We start from the raw sequence: 19,363 nt of genomic DNA on the forward strand, positions 1-19,363 counted from the left end.
GATTCTGTTTTATAAGATCTAGAAGGGAAACATGAGCACAGCTATTAAAAAAAAAAAAAAAAAAAACAGACAAGCCCTGCTGGTCTGATTTGTGCTCAAGCAGAAAAATCATACAATCCTTTCAGATGCAACCCCTCTAAACCTCCAACCCCTGCTGCACTTTTTTTGGCATACCATATAATTTCATCTATATGACATTCTAGAAAAGATAAAGCAAAGTAGTTGCCAGTTTCTGACTTTGGGTAGAAGAAAGTAACTACAAAAGGGCATAAAGAAATTGTAGGATGATGGATGTATTCTGTATCTTGATTATGTTGGTAGGAAAACGATCATCACAAACACACACGCGCACACACACACACGGGCATAACAAAGGCGTGTGTGCATGCTAAGCTGCTTCAGCGGTGTCCAGCACTTTGCGGCTCCATGGACTACAGCCCCGCCAGGCTCCTCTGTCAATGGGGATTCTCCAGGCAAGAATACTGAAATGCGTTGCCATTTCTTTCTCCAGGGGATCTTCCCAACCCAAGGATGGAACCTGTGTCTCTTACGTCTCCTGCAATGGCAGGCGGGTTCTTTACTATTGGCGCCACCTGGGACGGCCCTGGTGAGAAAATCCTAAACTTCCAGCTCTTCCCATCCTCCCTTTCCCCCATGTCACATGTCCGTACAAATGGGAAAAGATATCCTTTTAAAGTACACAGCTGTCTGCATTTTCCCACCATATAGCTATATACTTAAAAGTGGAAGTGAAAGTCGCTCAGTCATGTCTGACTCTTTGTGACCCCATGGACTACACAGTTCATGGAATTCTCCAGGCCAGAATACTGGAGTGGGTAGCCTTTCCCTTCTCCGGGAGATTTTCCCAACACAGGGATCTAACTCAGGTCTCCCAAATTGCAGGTGGATTCTTCACCAGCTGAGCCACCAGGGAAGCCCAAGAATACTGGAGTGGGTAGTCTATCCCTTCTCCAGGGGATCTTCCCGACCCAGGAATCGAACTGGTGTCTCCTGCATTGCAGGGGGATCTTTACCAACTGAGCTATGAGGGAAGCCCTATATATATACTTAAAAAATATATTTTCTCATATGGACAGACATATTGTCACAGTGGGGAGAGGGAGGGTGGGACAAACTGGGAGACTGGGAATGACAAATAAATGCTACCATGTGTAAAATAGCTAGCTAGCAGGAAGCTGCTATATAGCACAGGAAGCTCAGCTGGGTGCTCTGTGATGACCTAAAGGGATGGGATGGAGGCTGGGATGGGAGGGAGGTCCAAGAGGGAGCAGATATATGTAAACATATAGTTGATTCACTTTGTGGTACAGCAGAAATTAACACAACATTGTAAAGCAATTATACTCCAGTTTTTAAAAAAGGATATACTTTCTCATATATAAATTATTCTTCCATTATCCTGGCTTAAATGATCAAACAAAGAAATATACCAGAAAAGAGCAAGGAGAAACCTAGGAGAGTCAAGCAAAAATGTGGTATCTTTTTTGAAAACTATAATTTTTATATATGTTGAAAATGTGAAACAGGAAATCTGACAACCTCCCCCCCTTCTCCATTTTAGCCTCAGGTTAGGAGCATGGCCCTGCCCTGACACAGAGTGGCCACCAACTCTAAGGACAAGGAATCCATCCTGAAGAAACAAAGAAAGTCAGAGCACCAGCTGAGTCCCAGAGAGAAAAAGAAACATCATGGGGTGAAGAAGACACCTTCAAAGTTGCCTGCTTTTCAGAAGAGAGAGAGCCTTTGTCTCCCGCCAGTAACAGGCAGTGTGATGACACAACAGTCGACGGAGAAGCAAAGCATCTCAGTATTTCATGGATTTGGCCACAGCTAGGATCAGGTGACGGAGAAGGCAATGGCAGCCCACTCCAGTACTCTTGCCTAGAAAATCTCATGGATGGAGGAGCCTGGTGGGCTGCAGTCCGTGGGGTCACTAAGAGTTGGACACAACTGAGCGACTTCACTTTCACTTCTCACTTTCATGCATTGGAGAAGGAAATGGCAACCCACTCCAGTGTTCTTGCCTGGAGAATCCCAGGGACGGGGGAGCCTGGTGGGCTGCCGTCTATGGGGTCGCACAGAGTTGGACAAGACTGAAGTGACTTAGCAGCGGCAGCAGCAGCAGCAGGATAAGATGACGTCTCTTGAGGACAAAATCTAGCCCGGGACACTCAGGGGAGAGACACTCAGCCAAGGAGAGAGTACAGTGTGGATGATTCATCTCTATGCTTGAAACCACATTGCAGGGAGTCAACCTATGTGAAGTGGACGTTGTTATGGGCCCAAACAGTTGAGCATCAGCAATTCAACTTGCTCCAACCTTGCAGCACACTCCTCCTCCACACACAACAGGTGCATCGCCCCAACTGTCATCTGACAAGCGGCGCCATAAAACCATGTGCCCGCATCAGACTTCCGCGAGGCGACCGGGAAAACTGAAGATTGTATTCTTCACAAGACGTGCAGTTAGGTCATAAAAGCAACACATCATTTCTTTAAAGATACTGTCATTTATGACCATAACAGTATGTCCCAGGTGTCATAAAATAGGTACCGATAATAGCAGATTTATAGTCTTGAAAAAAATACTAAAGGACTGATATTCTATAGACAGGCCTGGGTTTACACATTAAAAACTAGTATCTACTCTTTGATCATCACTGGGTGGAAATATTTCTAAAATTTATCACATGCCTCTCTGCTTTCTTAAGCATGTTGTAGTATTGTTCTTGAGATTTCAATAATCAATTCAATATATTTCAATTCTATCAATGACTAGACTGTGTTCTATAATAAAACAAGGATGTCCAAACCAAGCATATGAAAATGTTGGCCACAATACTAAGGACATTAAAAGTTATTTCTGAGGGAGAACACGATGGCGGAGGAGGAGGTGGACGTGCAGCACATCTCTCACGGATACATCAGGAAGACACCTTCAGACACAGAAGTGCACGCAGAACACCAGCTGAGAGCGGACAGGTGTACCTGAGCAGTGGAAAAGAGTATACAGAACCATGCAAAACTCGGCAGGAGGAAGGAACTGGGGGGAAAAACAGAAGTGTTAGTAGGACTGGACCTGCCCTCAGCAGGTGGGGGAACGGAAGCAGGGGTCTGACCCCCACATCGGGGCAACTGTCCGAGTCAGAAGAGAAACACTTAAGGCTGAGATGAAACAGCTGATCTGTGCCAGCGTAAATGGAATGAGAATCAGACAGTCCGCGCGGCAGCCATGCATATCCCAGACAGGGACGCAGATCCCCTGGAAGGCACAAGGGCTGGGAGCTGGAGTTTAGGGATTGTGGAGCAATCCCAGGGCCAGGGCTGCTGTTGACTGTGGAGAGACGGATCGAGGGATGTGAGCGAGGAGACTGTGGTGGGAAATGCCGGTGGAGGAAAGTGGGGCAGCCACTGAAGCAAGGCAATACTGCTGAGTCACGCGTAGGGGATGGAGCCACCACCATAGCCTCTCTCCCCACAGGCCAGCACTGAACTGCAGGGTAGGACCCCACCCAGGGTGCCTCTTTAAGTGCCTGGTGCACTGAACTACAGAGTAGGACCCCAGCCGGGGGGCCCCCTCTATGGGCCTGATGTGGAACAACAGAGAAGGACCCCAGGCAAGGGAGCCCTCTAAGTGCCTGAACGGGGCGGGAGCTGCAGAGAAAGACTGGCCAAAGAGGCCTTCTGATCGCCAGCTACAAGAGGCACGAAAAAGGGCCATAACTCCCGCAGCAGAGGCAGTCTGTGTCCCTGCACACTTTGCACCACCAGGGTCCCCGAAAGACAGGCAGCTGCACCACCTTCATGCAGAGCTGCCACAGGCAACAAAAAAACACCTTGCGTCTATGCTCACAGGGTCACTTAGGTAGTGTCCAACTCTTTGCAGCCCTGTAGACTGTGGCCTGCCAGGCTTCTCTGTCAGGGGGTTCTCCAGGCAAGAATACTGGAGCGCATTGGCCAACACTGGCTGCCATACCCTTCTAGAGCACTATATTTCCTGCTGCCCTAGCTGCCAACCCCCCTGAGTACCTGGTGCTGCCAGAACCTCTGTGACCCAAGCAGCTGCACCACCTCCACACCTGGCCAAACCAACGTCTTCCAGGGCAGCCTCAGGAGCTAAACCCCAGTGGACAATCCACATGCAGAGGCGGAAATAGAACCACAGTTGAAACCCAGGGGCAGTGTGGCTGAGGAAGAAGACCCCAAACCTTCCCAGCAGCTGTACAAGCGGCCGATTAAATCCACACAATCAACTAAACAACTAAACATTTATATGTGGAATAGATAAAAGGACATTGAGAGCTCCTACAAAAGAAAACACACTAGCTCTGATAATTGTGGGCATTGGAGGCAAGAACACACAGGAGCAGGACCAGGTTAGAATCTGAGCTGCCCCCAGAGCAGGTCCAGAGACCAGCAGTGCTGGAGGGCATCCTGGGAGGCGAGGTGGACGGTGACTCCCAGCGAGGGAAAGGACTCTTGACAACAGTGACTCAAGAGAAACATTTATTATTCTTATGTTTGTACTTGTTCTGTAGATTCTCCTGGGTTGTGTTTTTTTTTCCTTTTTCTTTCTCCCTCTGTTGTAGTTGTCGATTTTCTTGGCACTATGAAATCTAATTAAGCTTTTGAGCTTTTTTTCCCCCCGCAGTCACAGTTTTTATTGTAGTTATAAACCTCTGCCTCTGTGTTGGGCTTTTGCAGCTCTGTGGAATTTTCCTTTTTTCTTTCTCTTTTTTTCAGTTTTAAACCTCTTATTTTTTTCTATATTTATTCCTTTGTTTGCTTTTCCTACTATTCTTTTCCGCTTGCAGTTAACCTTTAGAGTATATAAATCTTCTTTATCTACCTCTGTTTAACTTTGCACATCTCTTCTTTCTTTCCTTTCCTCTTAATATATTTGTTAGTTTTATTTTCATCATTTTATTCCCCACTTGGCACCGTGCTTTAGTTTCATTTTCCACTTTGTGCTTTAGTTAGTTTTGTTCTTAACTGGTAGATATAATTTTTGGTTTCCTTTGTTTGCCGGGTCAGTCTATTGTACTTTATTTTTGTTGGACGGTTTTGATTTTGCTTATGGGTGTACATGTATATGTGTATATTCAGACACAATTTTTACTGTTGTTATAAACATGTGCCTCTATGTTGGGCTTTTGCAGTTCTGTGGAGTTTTCCATTTTTTTCTTTTCTCTTTTTTATCATTTTAATTTTTTAAACCTATTATATTTTTTCTACATCTACTTCTTTATTTACCTTTCCCACTGTACTTTTCCCCTTGCAGTTAATCTTTGATGTATATAAATCTTCTTCATCTACCTCTATTTAACTTTGCATATTTATTCTTTCTCTCTTTTCTTTCTTTCCTTTCCTCTCAACATATTTGTTAGTTTTGTTTTCATTGCTTTATTCCTCACTTGGCACTTTGCTTTATTTTTGTTTTTGGATTTGTGCTTTAGTTAGTTTTGTTCTTAACTGGTGGATATAATTTTTGATTTCTCTGTTTGATGCATCAATCTACTGCACTTTATTTTTGTTGGACTGTTTTGACTTGGCTTATGGGTGTATATGTATATGCATATATTCCATTATTTTAATTACTATTTGCCTGATTTTGTAACTGCCATTTGTTTGGGTTTCTTTAGTTTCTCATTTGGGAGTATTTGTTTTAATCTCACTTAATGCCATAACAAACCACTTGTGGAATCTTCGATCCTGACCACATATCAAGCCCTGAGCCTTTGGAGTGGAAGCACTGACTCCAAGACCCTAGACTAACTAACCCTAGGGACTATCAAATAGTGAGAACTCACACAAAGGAAACCACTTGAATACAAGACCCTGCATCACCCAACCACCAGTAGCACCCTGTGCAGGATGCCTCGTCTAAACAACAAACAAAACAAAAATACAAACCCAATCATCAGCAGACAGGGATTATCCCCTCACTCAGCCTTGCCCATCAGAGGAAAAACAAACAAACAAAAACTCAGCATAAATCTCACCCTATACAAAGCTTACACAAACCACTGGACCAACCTTAGGAGGGCAGAAACCAAAACAAAGTAAGAATTCAACCTAGAAGCCTGGGAAAAGGAGACCTCAAACAAAATAACTTAAAAAAACAACAACACACACACACACACACATATATATATATATATAATGAAAAGGCAGAGAAATATTACACAAATGAAGAAACAAACTAGAAACACAGAAGTCCAAATAAACGAAGAGGAAATAGGCAAACTACCTGAAAAATAATTCAGAATCATGGTAGTAAAGATGATCAAAAATGTTGAAAACAAAATGGAGAAAATACAAGAATCAATTAACAAAATCTAGAAAAAGTAAAGAATAAACATACAGAGACAAAAAACACAGTTACTGAAATTAAAAATACTCTGGAAGGAATCAATAGCAGAGTATCTGAAGCAGAAAAACGAATCAGTGAGCTGGAAGATAAAATGGTGGAAATAACTTCTGAAGACCATAATAAAGTAAAAAGAATGAAAAGAATGAGGATAGTCACAGAGACCTCTGGGACAATATCAAACGCACCAACATTCAAATTACAGGGGTCCCAGAAGAAGAGGAAAAAAGAGTATGAGAAAATTTTTAAGAGATTATAGTTGAAAATTTCCCCAACATGGAAAAAAATAGTCAATCAAGTCCAAGAGGCGAAAGGGTCCCATAAAGGATAAATCCAAGGAGAAACACACCAAGGCACATACTAATCAAACTAACAAAGACTAAACACAAAGAAACAACACTAAAAGCAGAAGGGAAAAGCATCAAGTAACATATAAGGGAGACTCCATACACATAACAGTTGATCTTTTAGCAGAAACTCTGCAGGCCAGAAGGGAATGGCAGGATATATTTAAAGTACTGAAGGGGAATAATCTACAACTAAGATTACCATACCCATCAAGGATCTCATTCAAAATTGATGGAGAAATCAAAAACTTGCCAGACAAACAAACATTAAGAGAATTCAGACCACCAAACCAGCTTTACAACAAATGTTAAAGGGACTTATATAGTCAAGAATTACAAGAGAAGGAAAAAGATCTACAAAATCAACCCCAAACAATTAAGAAAATGGCAACAGGAACATATATATCAATAATTACTTTAAATGTAAATGGATTAAATGCTCCAACCAAAAGATACAGACTGGTTGAATGGATACCAAAAAAAAAGGACCCATATATATGCTGTCTACAAGAAATCCACCTCAGACCTAAAGACACATATAGACTGAAAGTGAGAGGATGGAAAAATATATTCCATGCAAATGGGAAGCAAAAGAAAGCTGGAGTAGCAATCCTCATATCAGACAAAATAGACCTTAAAATAAAGAAGATTACAAGAGATAAGAAAGGACACTACATAATGATCAAGGGATCAATCCAAGAGGAAGACCTGAGAATTGTAAATATCTATGCATCCAACATAGGAGCGCCTCAATACATAAGGCAAACACTAACAGACATAAAAGGAGAAATTGACAGTACCACAAAAATAGTAGTGACATTAACACCCCACTCACACTAACGGACAGATCATCAAAACAGAAAATGAATAAGGAAACTCAAGTCTTAAAAGATACATTAGATGAGATGGATCTCATTGATATCTTTAGGACATTCCATCCAAATGCAGAAGATGACACCTTCTTCTCAAGTACACATGGAACATTCTCAAAGACCACATCCTAGGTCACAAATTAAACCTCAGTAAATTTAAGAAAGTTGAAATCATATCAAGCATCTTCTCCGACCACAACGCTTTGAGACTAGATACCAATTACAAGAAAAATCTGTAAGAAACACAAACACATGGAGATTAAACAACATGTTTCTAAATAACCAACAGGTTACTGAAGAAATCAAAAGGGAAATAAAAAAATTTCTAGAAACAAATGACAAAGAAAACATGATAACTCAAAACCTATGGGATGCAGCAAAAGCAGTTCTAAGAGGGAAGTTTATAGCAATACAATCCTACCTCAAGAAACAAGACAAACATCAAATAGACAACCTAACTGTACACCTAAAACAACTGGAAAAAGAAGAACAATAAAACTCCAAAATTAGTAGAAGGAAAGAAATCACAAAGATCTGAGCAGAAAGAAATGAAAAAGAAATGAAATAAACAACAGTAAAGATTAATAAAACTAAAAGCTGGTTCTTTGAGAAGATAAACAAAATTGACAAGCTTTTAGCCAGACTCATCAAGAACAAAAGAGAGAAGAACTAAATCAACAAAATTAGAAATGAAAAAGGAGAGGCTACAACAGACAATGCAGAAATACAAAGGATTATAAGAGACTATTATGAACAACTATATGGCAATAAAATGGATAACCTGGAAGAAATGGACAGATTCTTAGAAAAGTTCAATCTTCCAAGACTGAACCAGGAAAAAATAGAAATTATGAACAACCAAATTACAAGCACTGAAATTGAAGCTGTGATTAAAAAAAAAAAAAAATCTCCCAAAAAACAAAAGCCCAGGATCAGATGGCTTCCCAGGAGAATTCTATCAAACACTCAGAAAAGAATTAATGCCAGCCTTCTAAAACTCTTTCAAAAAATTACAGAGGAAGGAGCACTTCCAAACTCATTCTATGAGGCCACCATCACCCTGATACCAAAACCAGACAAAAACAACACAAGCAAACAAAACTACAGGCCAATATCACTGTTGAACATAGATGTAAATATCCTCAACAAAATTTTAGCAAACAGAATTCAGCAACACATCAAAAAGCTCATACACCATGATCAAGTTGGGTTTATTCCAGGGATGCAAGGATTCTTCAATATATGCAAATCAATCAATGTGATACACCATATTAACAAATTGGAAGATAAAAACCATATGATCATCCCAATAGAAGCAGAAAAAGCCTTTGACAAAATTCAGCACCCATTTATGATTAAAACTCTTCAAAAAATGGGCATAGAAGGAACCTACCTCAACATAGTAAAGCCCATAGATGATAAGTCTACAGCAAACATTATTCTCAATGGTGAAAAACTGAAAGCATTCCCCTTAAGATCAGGAACAAGACAAGGGTGTCCACTTTCACCACTATTATTCAACATAGTTCTGGAAGCCCTAACTACAGCAATCAGAGAAGAAAAAGAAATTAAAGGAATCCAGATTGGAAAAAAAGTAAAGCTCTCACCATTTGCAGATGACAAGATACTGTACATAGAAAACCCTAAAGATAGTATCAGAAAATTACTAGAGCTAATCAGTGAATTTTAAAAAGTTGCAGGATGCAAAATCAATACACAGAAATCACTTGCATTTCTATATACTAACAATGAAATATCAGAAATATTTTAAGAAAATTAAGGAATCAACCCCATTCACCATTGCAACAAAAAGAATTAAATATCTAGGAATAAACTTACCTAAGGAGACAAAAGAACTGTACACAGAAAATTATAAGACATTAATGAAAGAAATCAAAGATGACATAAACAGATGGAGACATAGTCCATGTTCCTGGGTAGGAAGAATCAATACTGTGAAAATGACTACACTACCAAACACGATCTACAGATTCAGTGTGATCCCTATCAAATTACCAATGACATTTTTCACAGAACTAGAACAAAAAATTTCACAATTCATATGGAAACACAGAAGACCCTGAATAGCCAAAGCAGTCTTGAGAAAGAATGGAGCTGGAGGAATCAACCTTCCTGACTTCAGATTATACTACAAAGCTACAGGCATCAAGACAGTATGGTCCTGGCACAAAAATAGAAACATAGACCAATGGAACAAGATAGAAAGCCCATAAATAAACCCATGTACCTATGGGTACCTTATATTTGACAAAGGAGGCAAAGGTAGCCTCTTGGGCAAAGACAGCCTCTTCAATAAATGGTGCTGGAAAAACTGAACAGTTACATGTAAAAGAATGAAACTAGAACACTTTCTAATACCATACGCAAAGATAAACTCAAAGTGGATTAAAGACCTAAATGTAAGACCAGAAACTATAAAACTCTTGGAGGGACACACAGGCAGAAACACTTGCTGACACAAATCAAAGAAAGATCCTCTATGATCCACCTCCTCAGTTCAGTTCAGTCGCTCAGTCATGTCCGACTCTTTGCGACCCCATGAATCGCAGCACGCCAGACCTCCCTGTCCATCACCAACTCCCGGAGTTTACTCAAACTCATGTCCATTGAGTCAGTGATGCCATCCAGCCGTCTCATCCTCATTGTCCCCTTCTCCTCCTGACCCCAATCCCTCCCAGCATCAGGGTCCTTTCCAATGAGTCAATTCTTCACATGAGGTAGCCAAAGTATTGGAGTTTCAGCTTCAGCATCAGTCCTGCCAATGAACACCCAGGACTGATCTCCTTTAGGATGGACTGGTTGGATCTCCTTGCAGTCCCAGGGACTCTCAAGAGTCTTCTCCAACACCACAGTTCAAAAGCATCAATTTTTCAGTGCTCAGCTTTCTTCAGAGTCCAACTCTCACATCCATACATGACCACTGGAAAAACCACAGCCTTGACTAGATGGACCTTTGCTGACAAAGTAATGTCTCTGCTTTTTAATAGGCTATCTAGGTTGGTCATAACTTTCCTTCCAAGGAGTAAGCGTCTTTTAATTTCATGGCTGCAATCACCATCTGCAGTGATTTTGGGGCCCAAAAAAATAAAGTCTGACACTGTTTCCACTGTTTCCCCATCTATTTGCCATGAAGTGATGGGACCCAATGCCATGATCTTAGTTTTCTGAATGTTGAGCTTTAAGCCAACTTTTTCACTCTCCTCTTTCACTTTCATCAAAAGGCTTTTTAGTTCCTCTTCACTTTCTGCCATAAGGGTGGTATCATCTGAATATCTGAGGTTATTGATATTTCTCCCGCCAATCTTGATTCCAACCTGTGAGTCTTCCAGCCCAGTGTTTCTCATAGAGTAATGTAAATAAGAACAGAAGTAAACAAGTGGGACCTGATTAAACTTAAAAGCTTTTGCACAACAAAGGAAACTCTAAGCAAGGTGAAAAGACAGCCCTTAGAATGGGAGAGAATAATAGCAAATAAAACAACTGACAAAGGATTAATTTCCAAAATATACAAGCAGCTCATACAACTCAATGCTAGAAAAACAAACAACCCAATCACAAAGTGGGAAAAAGACCTACACAGACATTTCTCCAAAAAGACATACAGATGGCTGACAAACACATGAAAAGATGCTCAACACTGCTCATTATTAGAGAAATGCAAATCAAAACTACAACGAGATATCACCTCACACCAGTCAAATGGCCATTATCAAAAAGTCTACAAATGATAAATGCTGGAGAGAGTGTGGAGAAAAGGGAACACTCTTACCCTGTTGGAGGGAATGTAAATTGATATAGCCACTATGGAAGATGGTATGGAGATTCCTTACAAAACTAGGAATAAAACCACCATATGACCCAGCAATCCCACTCCTAGGCCTATACCCTGAGGAAACCAAAATTGAAAAAGACACATGTATCCCATTGTTCATTGCAGCTCTACTTCCAACAGCTAGAACATGGAAGCAACCTAGATGTCCATCAACATATGAATGGGTAAAGAAGTTGTGGTACATATAAGAAATGCATTTGAGTCAGTTCTAGTGAGATGGATGAACATAAAACCTATTATACAGAGTGAAGTGAGTCAGAAAGAGAAAGATAAATATCATATTATAACGCATATATACAGAATCTAGAAAAATGGTACTGAAGAATTTACTCACCGGGCAGCAATGGAGAATCAGAGATAGAGAATATACTTATGGACATGGGGAGAGGAGAGGAGGGGGTGAGATGTATGGAAAGAGGAACATGGAAACTTACATTACCATATGTAAAATAGATAGCCAATGGGAATTTGTTGTATGGCTAAGAAACTCAAATAGGGGCTCTGTATCAACATAGAGGAGTAGGATTGGGAGGGAAGTTCAAAAGGGAGTGGGTATATGTATACCCATGGCTGATTCATGTTGAGGTTTGACAGAAAACAACAAAGTTCTGTAGAGCAATTATCCTTCAATAAAAAAATAAGTTAAAAAATTATTTATCTTTGTACTCGTATATTTGTATTGTTCAGTTGCTAAGTCATGTCCAACACATTGCAATCCCATAGACTGTAGCACTTCAGGCTTCCCTGTCCTTCACTATCTCCCAGAGTTTGCTCAAACTCATGTTCATTGAGTTGGTGATGCAATCCAACCATCTCATCTTCTGTCATCCCCTTCTTCTCCTGCCCTTGACCTTTCCCAGCATCACGGTCTTTTCCAGTGAGTCAGCTCTTCACAACAGGTAGCCAAAGTATTGGAGTTTCAGCTTTAGTCCTCCCAGTGAATATTCAAGGTTGATTTCCTTATGGGAGGGGTGTTTTTATGTTTATGCAACTAAAAAATAATTACCTGAGTAATTCTATATTAGTTTGCTGGGGCCACCACAACAAAGTACCATAGACTGGGTGATTTAAACCAAGAAATGTATCTGCTCCCAGTTCTGGGGGCTGGAAGTCTAAGATCAAAGGGTCTACAAAGTTGGTTACTTCTGAGGCCTCTTCCCTCAGCTTATAGACAGCCATCTTCTCACTGGCTCCTCATTTTAACTTCACTACCTCTTTAAAGGCCCTACCTCTAAACATACATGTTGAAGTATGGGGGTGATGACTTCGACTTCCAAATCTGGGGAAACCGGATTCATCTGCAAACAACCTCCTATGCCCAGATACTAGGTACAACTCAAGTTCTTAATTTAGACACATCTGGATTCAACGGGCTTCCCTGGTGGCTCAGATGATAAAGAATCTGCCTGCAATGTGAGAGTATTCCTTGCCTAGAGAATTCCATGGACAGAGGAGCTTGGTGAGCTACAGTCCATGGGGTCCAAAGAGTCAGACATGACTGAGTGACTAACTGGATTCAAATCAAGGCCAATCACTTCTAGCTCTGTGACCTAGTTAGAGAAGTCACTCAAGCAAAACTTCTGCCTCAGCCTCTGTAAAGTGAGGATAATGACATCTACACCTCATCACTTCCTGGCAATAGGCAGAAGGTAATATGCCAGGCAGTGGAAACACTGCCTGGCATACAGGATCCTTTTATTTCCCTGGTTTATAAGGTATATGCCTTTTCATGACCTTTCACTTAGGTTTGCCTAGAGCTGTGCCCTTCCTGTCTTTAGCTGTTACAGGCTTGAAAACCAGATCACTGAATTTGTTAGAATTAGTATAAAGGCTCAGAATCAAGGCCAAAGCCTTTCCTGTGAAGAAAGAGTGGAAACTTCTGCATGTGGGATGTCAGATCTCTCTTCTGACTGATAAGTTTACTTGCTTGTTTCTGGTGGAATTCCCTTCCTTATTGTCATTTCTTCTCTAGACATAATATATGGATTCACCACACATTTTAAATAAGGTAATCTCAACGTGAAGTGTAACTTTGTCACCATTAAAAAAAAAAAAAGTGTCACAAATTTGACCAAAACTAGTGACAACCTATAATAAACAATCATTTGTTCTAGAAACGGTGGTGGGTGGCAGTACATAATTTAAATGTTGCAAACCACTTAAAAAACCACAAAGAAACCTGAAGAGCTAAACTGTCTTCTAGAAAGTTTTCTAAAAAGAAGTCAGGCACTTAGAACTCCTCTGACTGAACCGTTTCTTCCAAGCATTATTTTAATCAGGCGTTAGCAAACTTTCTAGAAAAGGTCGGACAGTAAAATATTTCAGGTCCTGCGGCCTTCGGGTTTCTGTCACAACTACTCAACTCTGCCACTGTAGGTGGAAAACGACCGTAATACAGAAGAAAACGGGTGTGTGGCTGGGCATCATAAAATTTGTTTATGGACGCTTAGATGTGGTTTTCATAGAACTTTAACAGATCAGGAAGTACTTTTTTCCTTTTGACTTTTTAGAAAGCTATTTGAAAATGTAAAAACCATTCTTAGCTCAGGAGACACAAAAGCAGGTGGTGAGTCAGACTTGGCCCAGAAGTCACAGTTTACCCATCCCTATTCTATTCTAAAAGCTCAATTAAGTATTTGCTGTTAGTGATAACACATTTCTCCTTCTGAAAATAATTTGAAAACTAAGGATCTGTCAGGTATCTCCTATTACCTTTTCCCTCTTTCTCTTTTTGAAAACTACCAATGCTACCAACCTGGCTAAAACAAAGGCCACTGTAAACCAAGGTAAATTAAGTTCCTTTTTCTGAGTTCTTGAAACACAAGTTTCAAAACATCTCTTCATAAACACTGATAAGGCAGCATGCTACCAATGGCAGAAAGGGGGACTCAGCAATCGTGTGACCCCCCATGCTCACAAAGCAGCAAAGGTCATGATAGCTCTAGTTAAGTACGTAAAAAACTGCATTTCCATCATCCAGCATCATGATAGACCCGTTTAGGGGAATGAATAAAGAAACAAATGTGGGACTTCCCTAGTGGTCCAGTGGGTAAGAAGCTGCCTTGCAATGCAGGGGACTAGGGTTCCATCTTTGGTCAAAGAACCACAATTCCACATAAGGAACAACTAAACCTGAATACTGCACTACTGAGCCCACGCGCCACAACTAGAGTCCATGGGTAGCAGGAAAAGATCGCACATGATGAAAAGAAGACCCCACGTGCTGCTAAGACCTGATACACCCAAATAAACAGATAAACAAAATTTTTATTAAAAAAAGCAAATCACAGTAAACTGACATGACAAACTCTTCTTAAGAATGAATGAGATCAATCATCATTTTATCTGGCTACTAAAGACAACTTTAATAAAAGTGACTTCTCACTCTCCAAGCATCACCTCAAGGTGCGTGCACCTCGACATGTGCATGCACACACTCAGTCGTGTTCAACTCTTTGTGACCCCATGGACTGTAGCCCGCCAGGCTCCTCTGTCCATGGAATTTCCCAGGCAAGAATACTGGAGTGGGTTGCCATTTCCTATTCCTGGGGATCTTCCTGACCCAAGGATGGAATCTCTGTCTGTTGCATCTCCTGCACTGGCAGGCAGATTCTTTAACACTGTACCACCTGGGAAGTTCTAAGTGGGAAATATCGGAATCTAAAATAACCTGTGAGAAATGGAATTTTTCCTGCCATAACAGTAAACAAGGACATCATCAGCCACTGCAGCCACCATGGATCGTGAGATGGTGAGGAAATATCTATCTCCTCTCAGGATAGGAGAACAGGATACTGGCCCAAGATAGATGAGGTACATATCAAAGTAATGATTTCCATGAGCCCAGACTCTTGGATCTTCCCATACCTAGAAAAGCACTAAATTCTTTAACCTGAGATATCTGGTTTTCCTTTAATTCCTTTAATTTCCTTTAATTCACAGCATTAATCTTTTGATGTTCAAGGCTACCTGACCTTGGTTGCAAAACTTCTACATAACCCGGCTCCCCCTCTTGCCTCCTCAGAGCAGCTCTCTCACCGTCACTTGAGATGTTGTCTCCTGGGGTTGAAGCCCTAAAAATTCCCACCAAGTAAAACATAACTCTCAACTTTTAGACTGTAAATATTTAAGTCCACATCTCCTTCCCTTTGAAAAAGTGAAACTGTACTTTCTTCCATCCTCATGATTTCTATGTGGACGTTGCTATATCTTTTTTTTTTTTTTTTAATCAAGAAGTAAAGAGATGTTAAATGAATTTCTGGAAATTATTCAGAGTCTTTGGCAAAGGAGAGAATGAAAAGAACATGACTGAATTATCAACTCAAGGCTTCTTCCAAACAGACCATGAAGACTTTACCCACTTATTTCCAGAAATGGAAGCTTGTGCTTTCTGGGATGACAAGGTTCTGCCATAAAATGTTCATGTTCGGTATGATGATGATGACTACCAAGAACCACATTTTTGTAACAGGAATTGTTATCGTTCTGGTCAGGCCAAGAGCTGACCACACTGACTGACTGGTAATGATAATCTCTGTGAGTTGCCATCCACTATGGTGGAAGAGTTAAAAAAAAAAAAATTACAGCATGTCTAGGGGATGGACAAGTTGTCAAGAATCTGCCTTCCAATGCAGGGGATGCGGGTTCAATCCCTGATTAGGGAACTAAGATCCCACATGGCATGAGGCAACTAAACTAAGCCCAAGAGACTTAAAAAAGACCTAGCACAGCAAAAATAAAAAATAAATTTTAAAAATTAAAATTAAAAAAAAAATCTACCTGAAGAAAAGCATAAACCACAATTACAATTGATTTGAGTTGCCTGGTACTTTTCTGGAAAACACTTTGCTGGTAAGGAAGTATAATGTATTGACTCTAAAAATCACCTGATCCTCTGCTACAAAACCAGTAAACACGTGGAACATCAAACATTGCAGAGGACGAGTCAAAACAAAACCAAGAGAGGAGTATCTTTGATTCAGAATACAATTCTACATTTTAATAGAATTCTATTTGAATCAATAAATTCTATTTTATCAATGACAAGAATTCATTGCTTTGCTAATTTTACAAACCAAGAGGCAATCCTTTTTCATCTTGTCTATCCTTAAGTGCTCCTTGCACTGATTTCCTAAATGAACTCTTGTTTTGCCTGAACACACACTTTCTTAGGAACTACAATGCAATCTGAATACCAATAATAAGACATCTTTCCTCATCTTTTTTTTTTTTTTTAAACAAGAACTGTGGGTTTTTGTAATTGCAAAAAGGGACAGAAGGGAATCTGGGGAATAATAGTCTGTTCAAGATGTAAACTAATATTTTTGACATTTAACTACGTGCCCTTGATGTTGAGATGTACATGGGCTGTGTCAGTGATGGACGTGTGCTGCCTAGGAACAGCAAACCTGTCCCTTTCCTCATAACACTGTCCTTACTCTGTTACTTAGAAAGGACTAAAAGTTATCACCATTCTCCATAGTATTTACCCAACACTGTGACCCAGTTGTAGATCTTCTGCAGCTCCGTGAAACCACTTGCTTTTGCAGAGAAAAAAACGATTCCCAATTTAGCACATATTCCAAGGAAAGGCACCCTGAGTTCTGGGGAACAGAGCCAGGAAAGACAAAGAAAGCAGAACTGGTCGAGGAGGGCGGGTGGGAGAAAAAAAACTAAAGAAGAGTGTTGGAAAAGTTAAAAAGTAAAATAACAGGTCTGCCTTAACGACTACTTTTAAAAAGTGTCACAACACAAACTAGAATTCTACTTCTGTTTATTGCAGGGCAAATTCAAGTCAGTTTAGTAATTCACCCCACACTTTTGAATCACTGTTTTCACTATTTTACAGGATACCTGGATGGCTTACCATTACTCATTACCAAATAATCACCAGAACAATCAACTGGGTTTAGCCCAAGGGGATTATACAGAAATAAACCGCGAGAGGCCCAGAGGGGGTGAGGAGAAGGAAGAGTCCGAGAAACACAAAGTACTTTCACCTGTAAAGGTGGGGGTGGGGTACCACACGTCTCTGGCAGGGAAATCACAAGGATTAGGTTCCAGGACGTCGCTGGCAACTAGGAAGCCGGTGACCTTGTGGAAGCCAAGACGGATTGCTCAAAGAATTGATCTCATGTTGAAAGAGACGGGACTGCGCTGGATGCTCGAGACCACCTTTCGGGGTCCAAATTCCAATGGATAACAAATCCTCTTAGGTGTCTGTGCCCCACTGAGCCGTGGCTGGGACAACTCAGCCTTCTCCACCCAACCTGGCACAGTCACGACGCCCTGAGGCGTAGGGACGGCCTTCTCCCGCCCCCAGGACACCCCCCATTCGAGAATGTGCTGCCAGATGAGCCACGCGAGCCAAGTGGTGCTTGGAAGTTGAAGGGGACACGAAAAGTTGGGGGGAAAAAAAAAACCAAAAACTGCTGAATCAGGGTGCCCCCATTTTGCCTGCTCACGGGCTATCGGATGCTCCTTTCCCTCACCCCTCCTCCCGCTCCGAAAAGAAATCGGATCCGCCTTTGCGCTCAGAGGTCACCAGCGAAGAGCTGAATGATGTCACTCGGCTTACCCTGAAAGGGCCCCCGCGTAGAAAAGAGCCGAAACACCACCGTATCATGAAAAGACAGGTCGCCTCCGGAGAGTGACCCTTCAGCGCGCTAAAGGTTCGGCAGCCTCCCCCCGCAGATGCGGGCGGGAGGAAGGTGAGCGCCCTCGGAGCACCCGAGTTTCCATCAGCCCCGGCCTCACCGCGCGGCCGCCAGGGCGGCACGACTCCAAGAGGGCAGTTCGAGGTAGAGTGTCGAGAACCAAAGAAAGCAGCCCAGGGAGGGGGGACCCCTGCTGCCGCCCAGGCCGAAGGTCTAGGGACCACGATCCAAGAGCTCCGGGAGGCCACCTCGCCGGCTTCCGGCGCCGCGGAGCCGGTCCCCCGCGAGCAGCGCCGGAGGGGCACAGCGGCAGAGGGCGGAAGGGGGCGGGCGGATCGGAGGGCCGGTCCGGGGTCGGGGGCGCGGGCCTCCTACCTGTGGTGGAGAGCACGGTGCTGGCGAAGAAGAGCGCGGAGGTGAAGTCCCAGTTCCAGTTCCCGGAGGCGTTGCTGAGCACCGACACGCCGTAGTTGCTGGCCTCCAGCACCCGGCCCAGGAACTGCTCGAGCTGCGGCTCCGACAGGCAGTCGTGCTCCTCCAGGAAGCGCCGCTTCAGCTTGCGCAGGTCCTGGCGCAGCAGGTCCTCGTAGGGCAGCTCTACCGACGAGAAGACCACGGCGCCGAAGACCAAGTAGAGCAGGTAGCCGAGCACCAGGAAGCCGAAGCACCAGGCCGAGCGGTGCCGCTCCACCAGGCGCACGCACGAGCTGCCGGCCAGGGACTGCAGCATCTTCCCCGCCGCCCGGCCGCCAGGCCCGCGCCGCACACCGGCCCGCCGCTCGCCGGATGCCCGCCGCCCGCTCCGGCCCGCCCCGCCGCCCGCGCGCGCGCTCCGCCCGCAGCGCCTGCTGCCCGCGATTGGCTCGCCGCTCCGGAGAGCTTTTTGCTCCCTTCTTTTCCTGTTTCCTTGCAAATAGAAAGGGCCCAGATGATGTGGCGCTGACGTGGTGACCGGCTCAGGTAACCTGAGAGTCGCCCTGAAGCGCCGGGCAAACTTGGAGGCTGGGCTGGGGGCTGCGCGCGCTGCCTGGCAGCGCCCGCCCTGGGCTCCGCCCCCCGGGCTCTTGGAGCCCCGCCCTTTCTCGCCCGGTCCCGGGGCTCCTGCAGCTACCCGCCGGGCATCACCCACCCGGCCACCAGAGCGGACCGCGGGCGGCCTGGGAGGAACGAAGGGAGGGAGTGTGCGTGCTGTACATTTATAGGCTATGCGCTGAAGGTCAGTGCGTGCGTGTGTGTGTGTGTGT

At 43.0% G+C, this 19,363-nt stretch overlaps 1 protein-coding gene across 1 annotated transcript in view; it reads right to left on the reverse strand.

Moving 5' to 3' along the window:
* The window catches only part of KCNK1 (potassium two pore domain channel subfamily K member 1), a 69,175-nt gene extending 50,274 nt beyond the window's left edge, over positions 1-18,901 (reverse strand). Inside the window, exon 1 of the mRNA XM_061161467.1 lies at positions 18,495-18,901. Within this exon, the coding sequence (XP_061017450.1) occupies positions 18,495-18,849 (355 nt within the window). The 5' untranslated portion in view covers positions 18,850-18,901. The remainder of the gene's footprint in view (positions 1-18,494) is intronic.
* Positions 18,902-19,363: the final 462 nt, after the last annotated feature.

This window comes from Dama dama, chromosome 15 (assembly GCF_033118175.1).
Source record: "Dama dama isolate Ldn47 chromosome 15, ASM3311817v1, whole genome shotgun sequence".
NCBI classification, from domain to species: domain Eukaryota; kingdom Metazoa; phylum Chordata; class Mammalia; order Artiodactyla; family Cervidae; genus Dama; species Dama dama.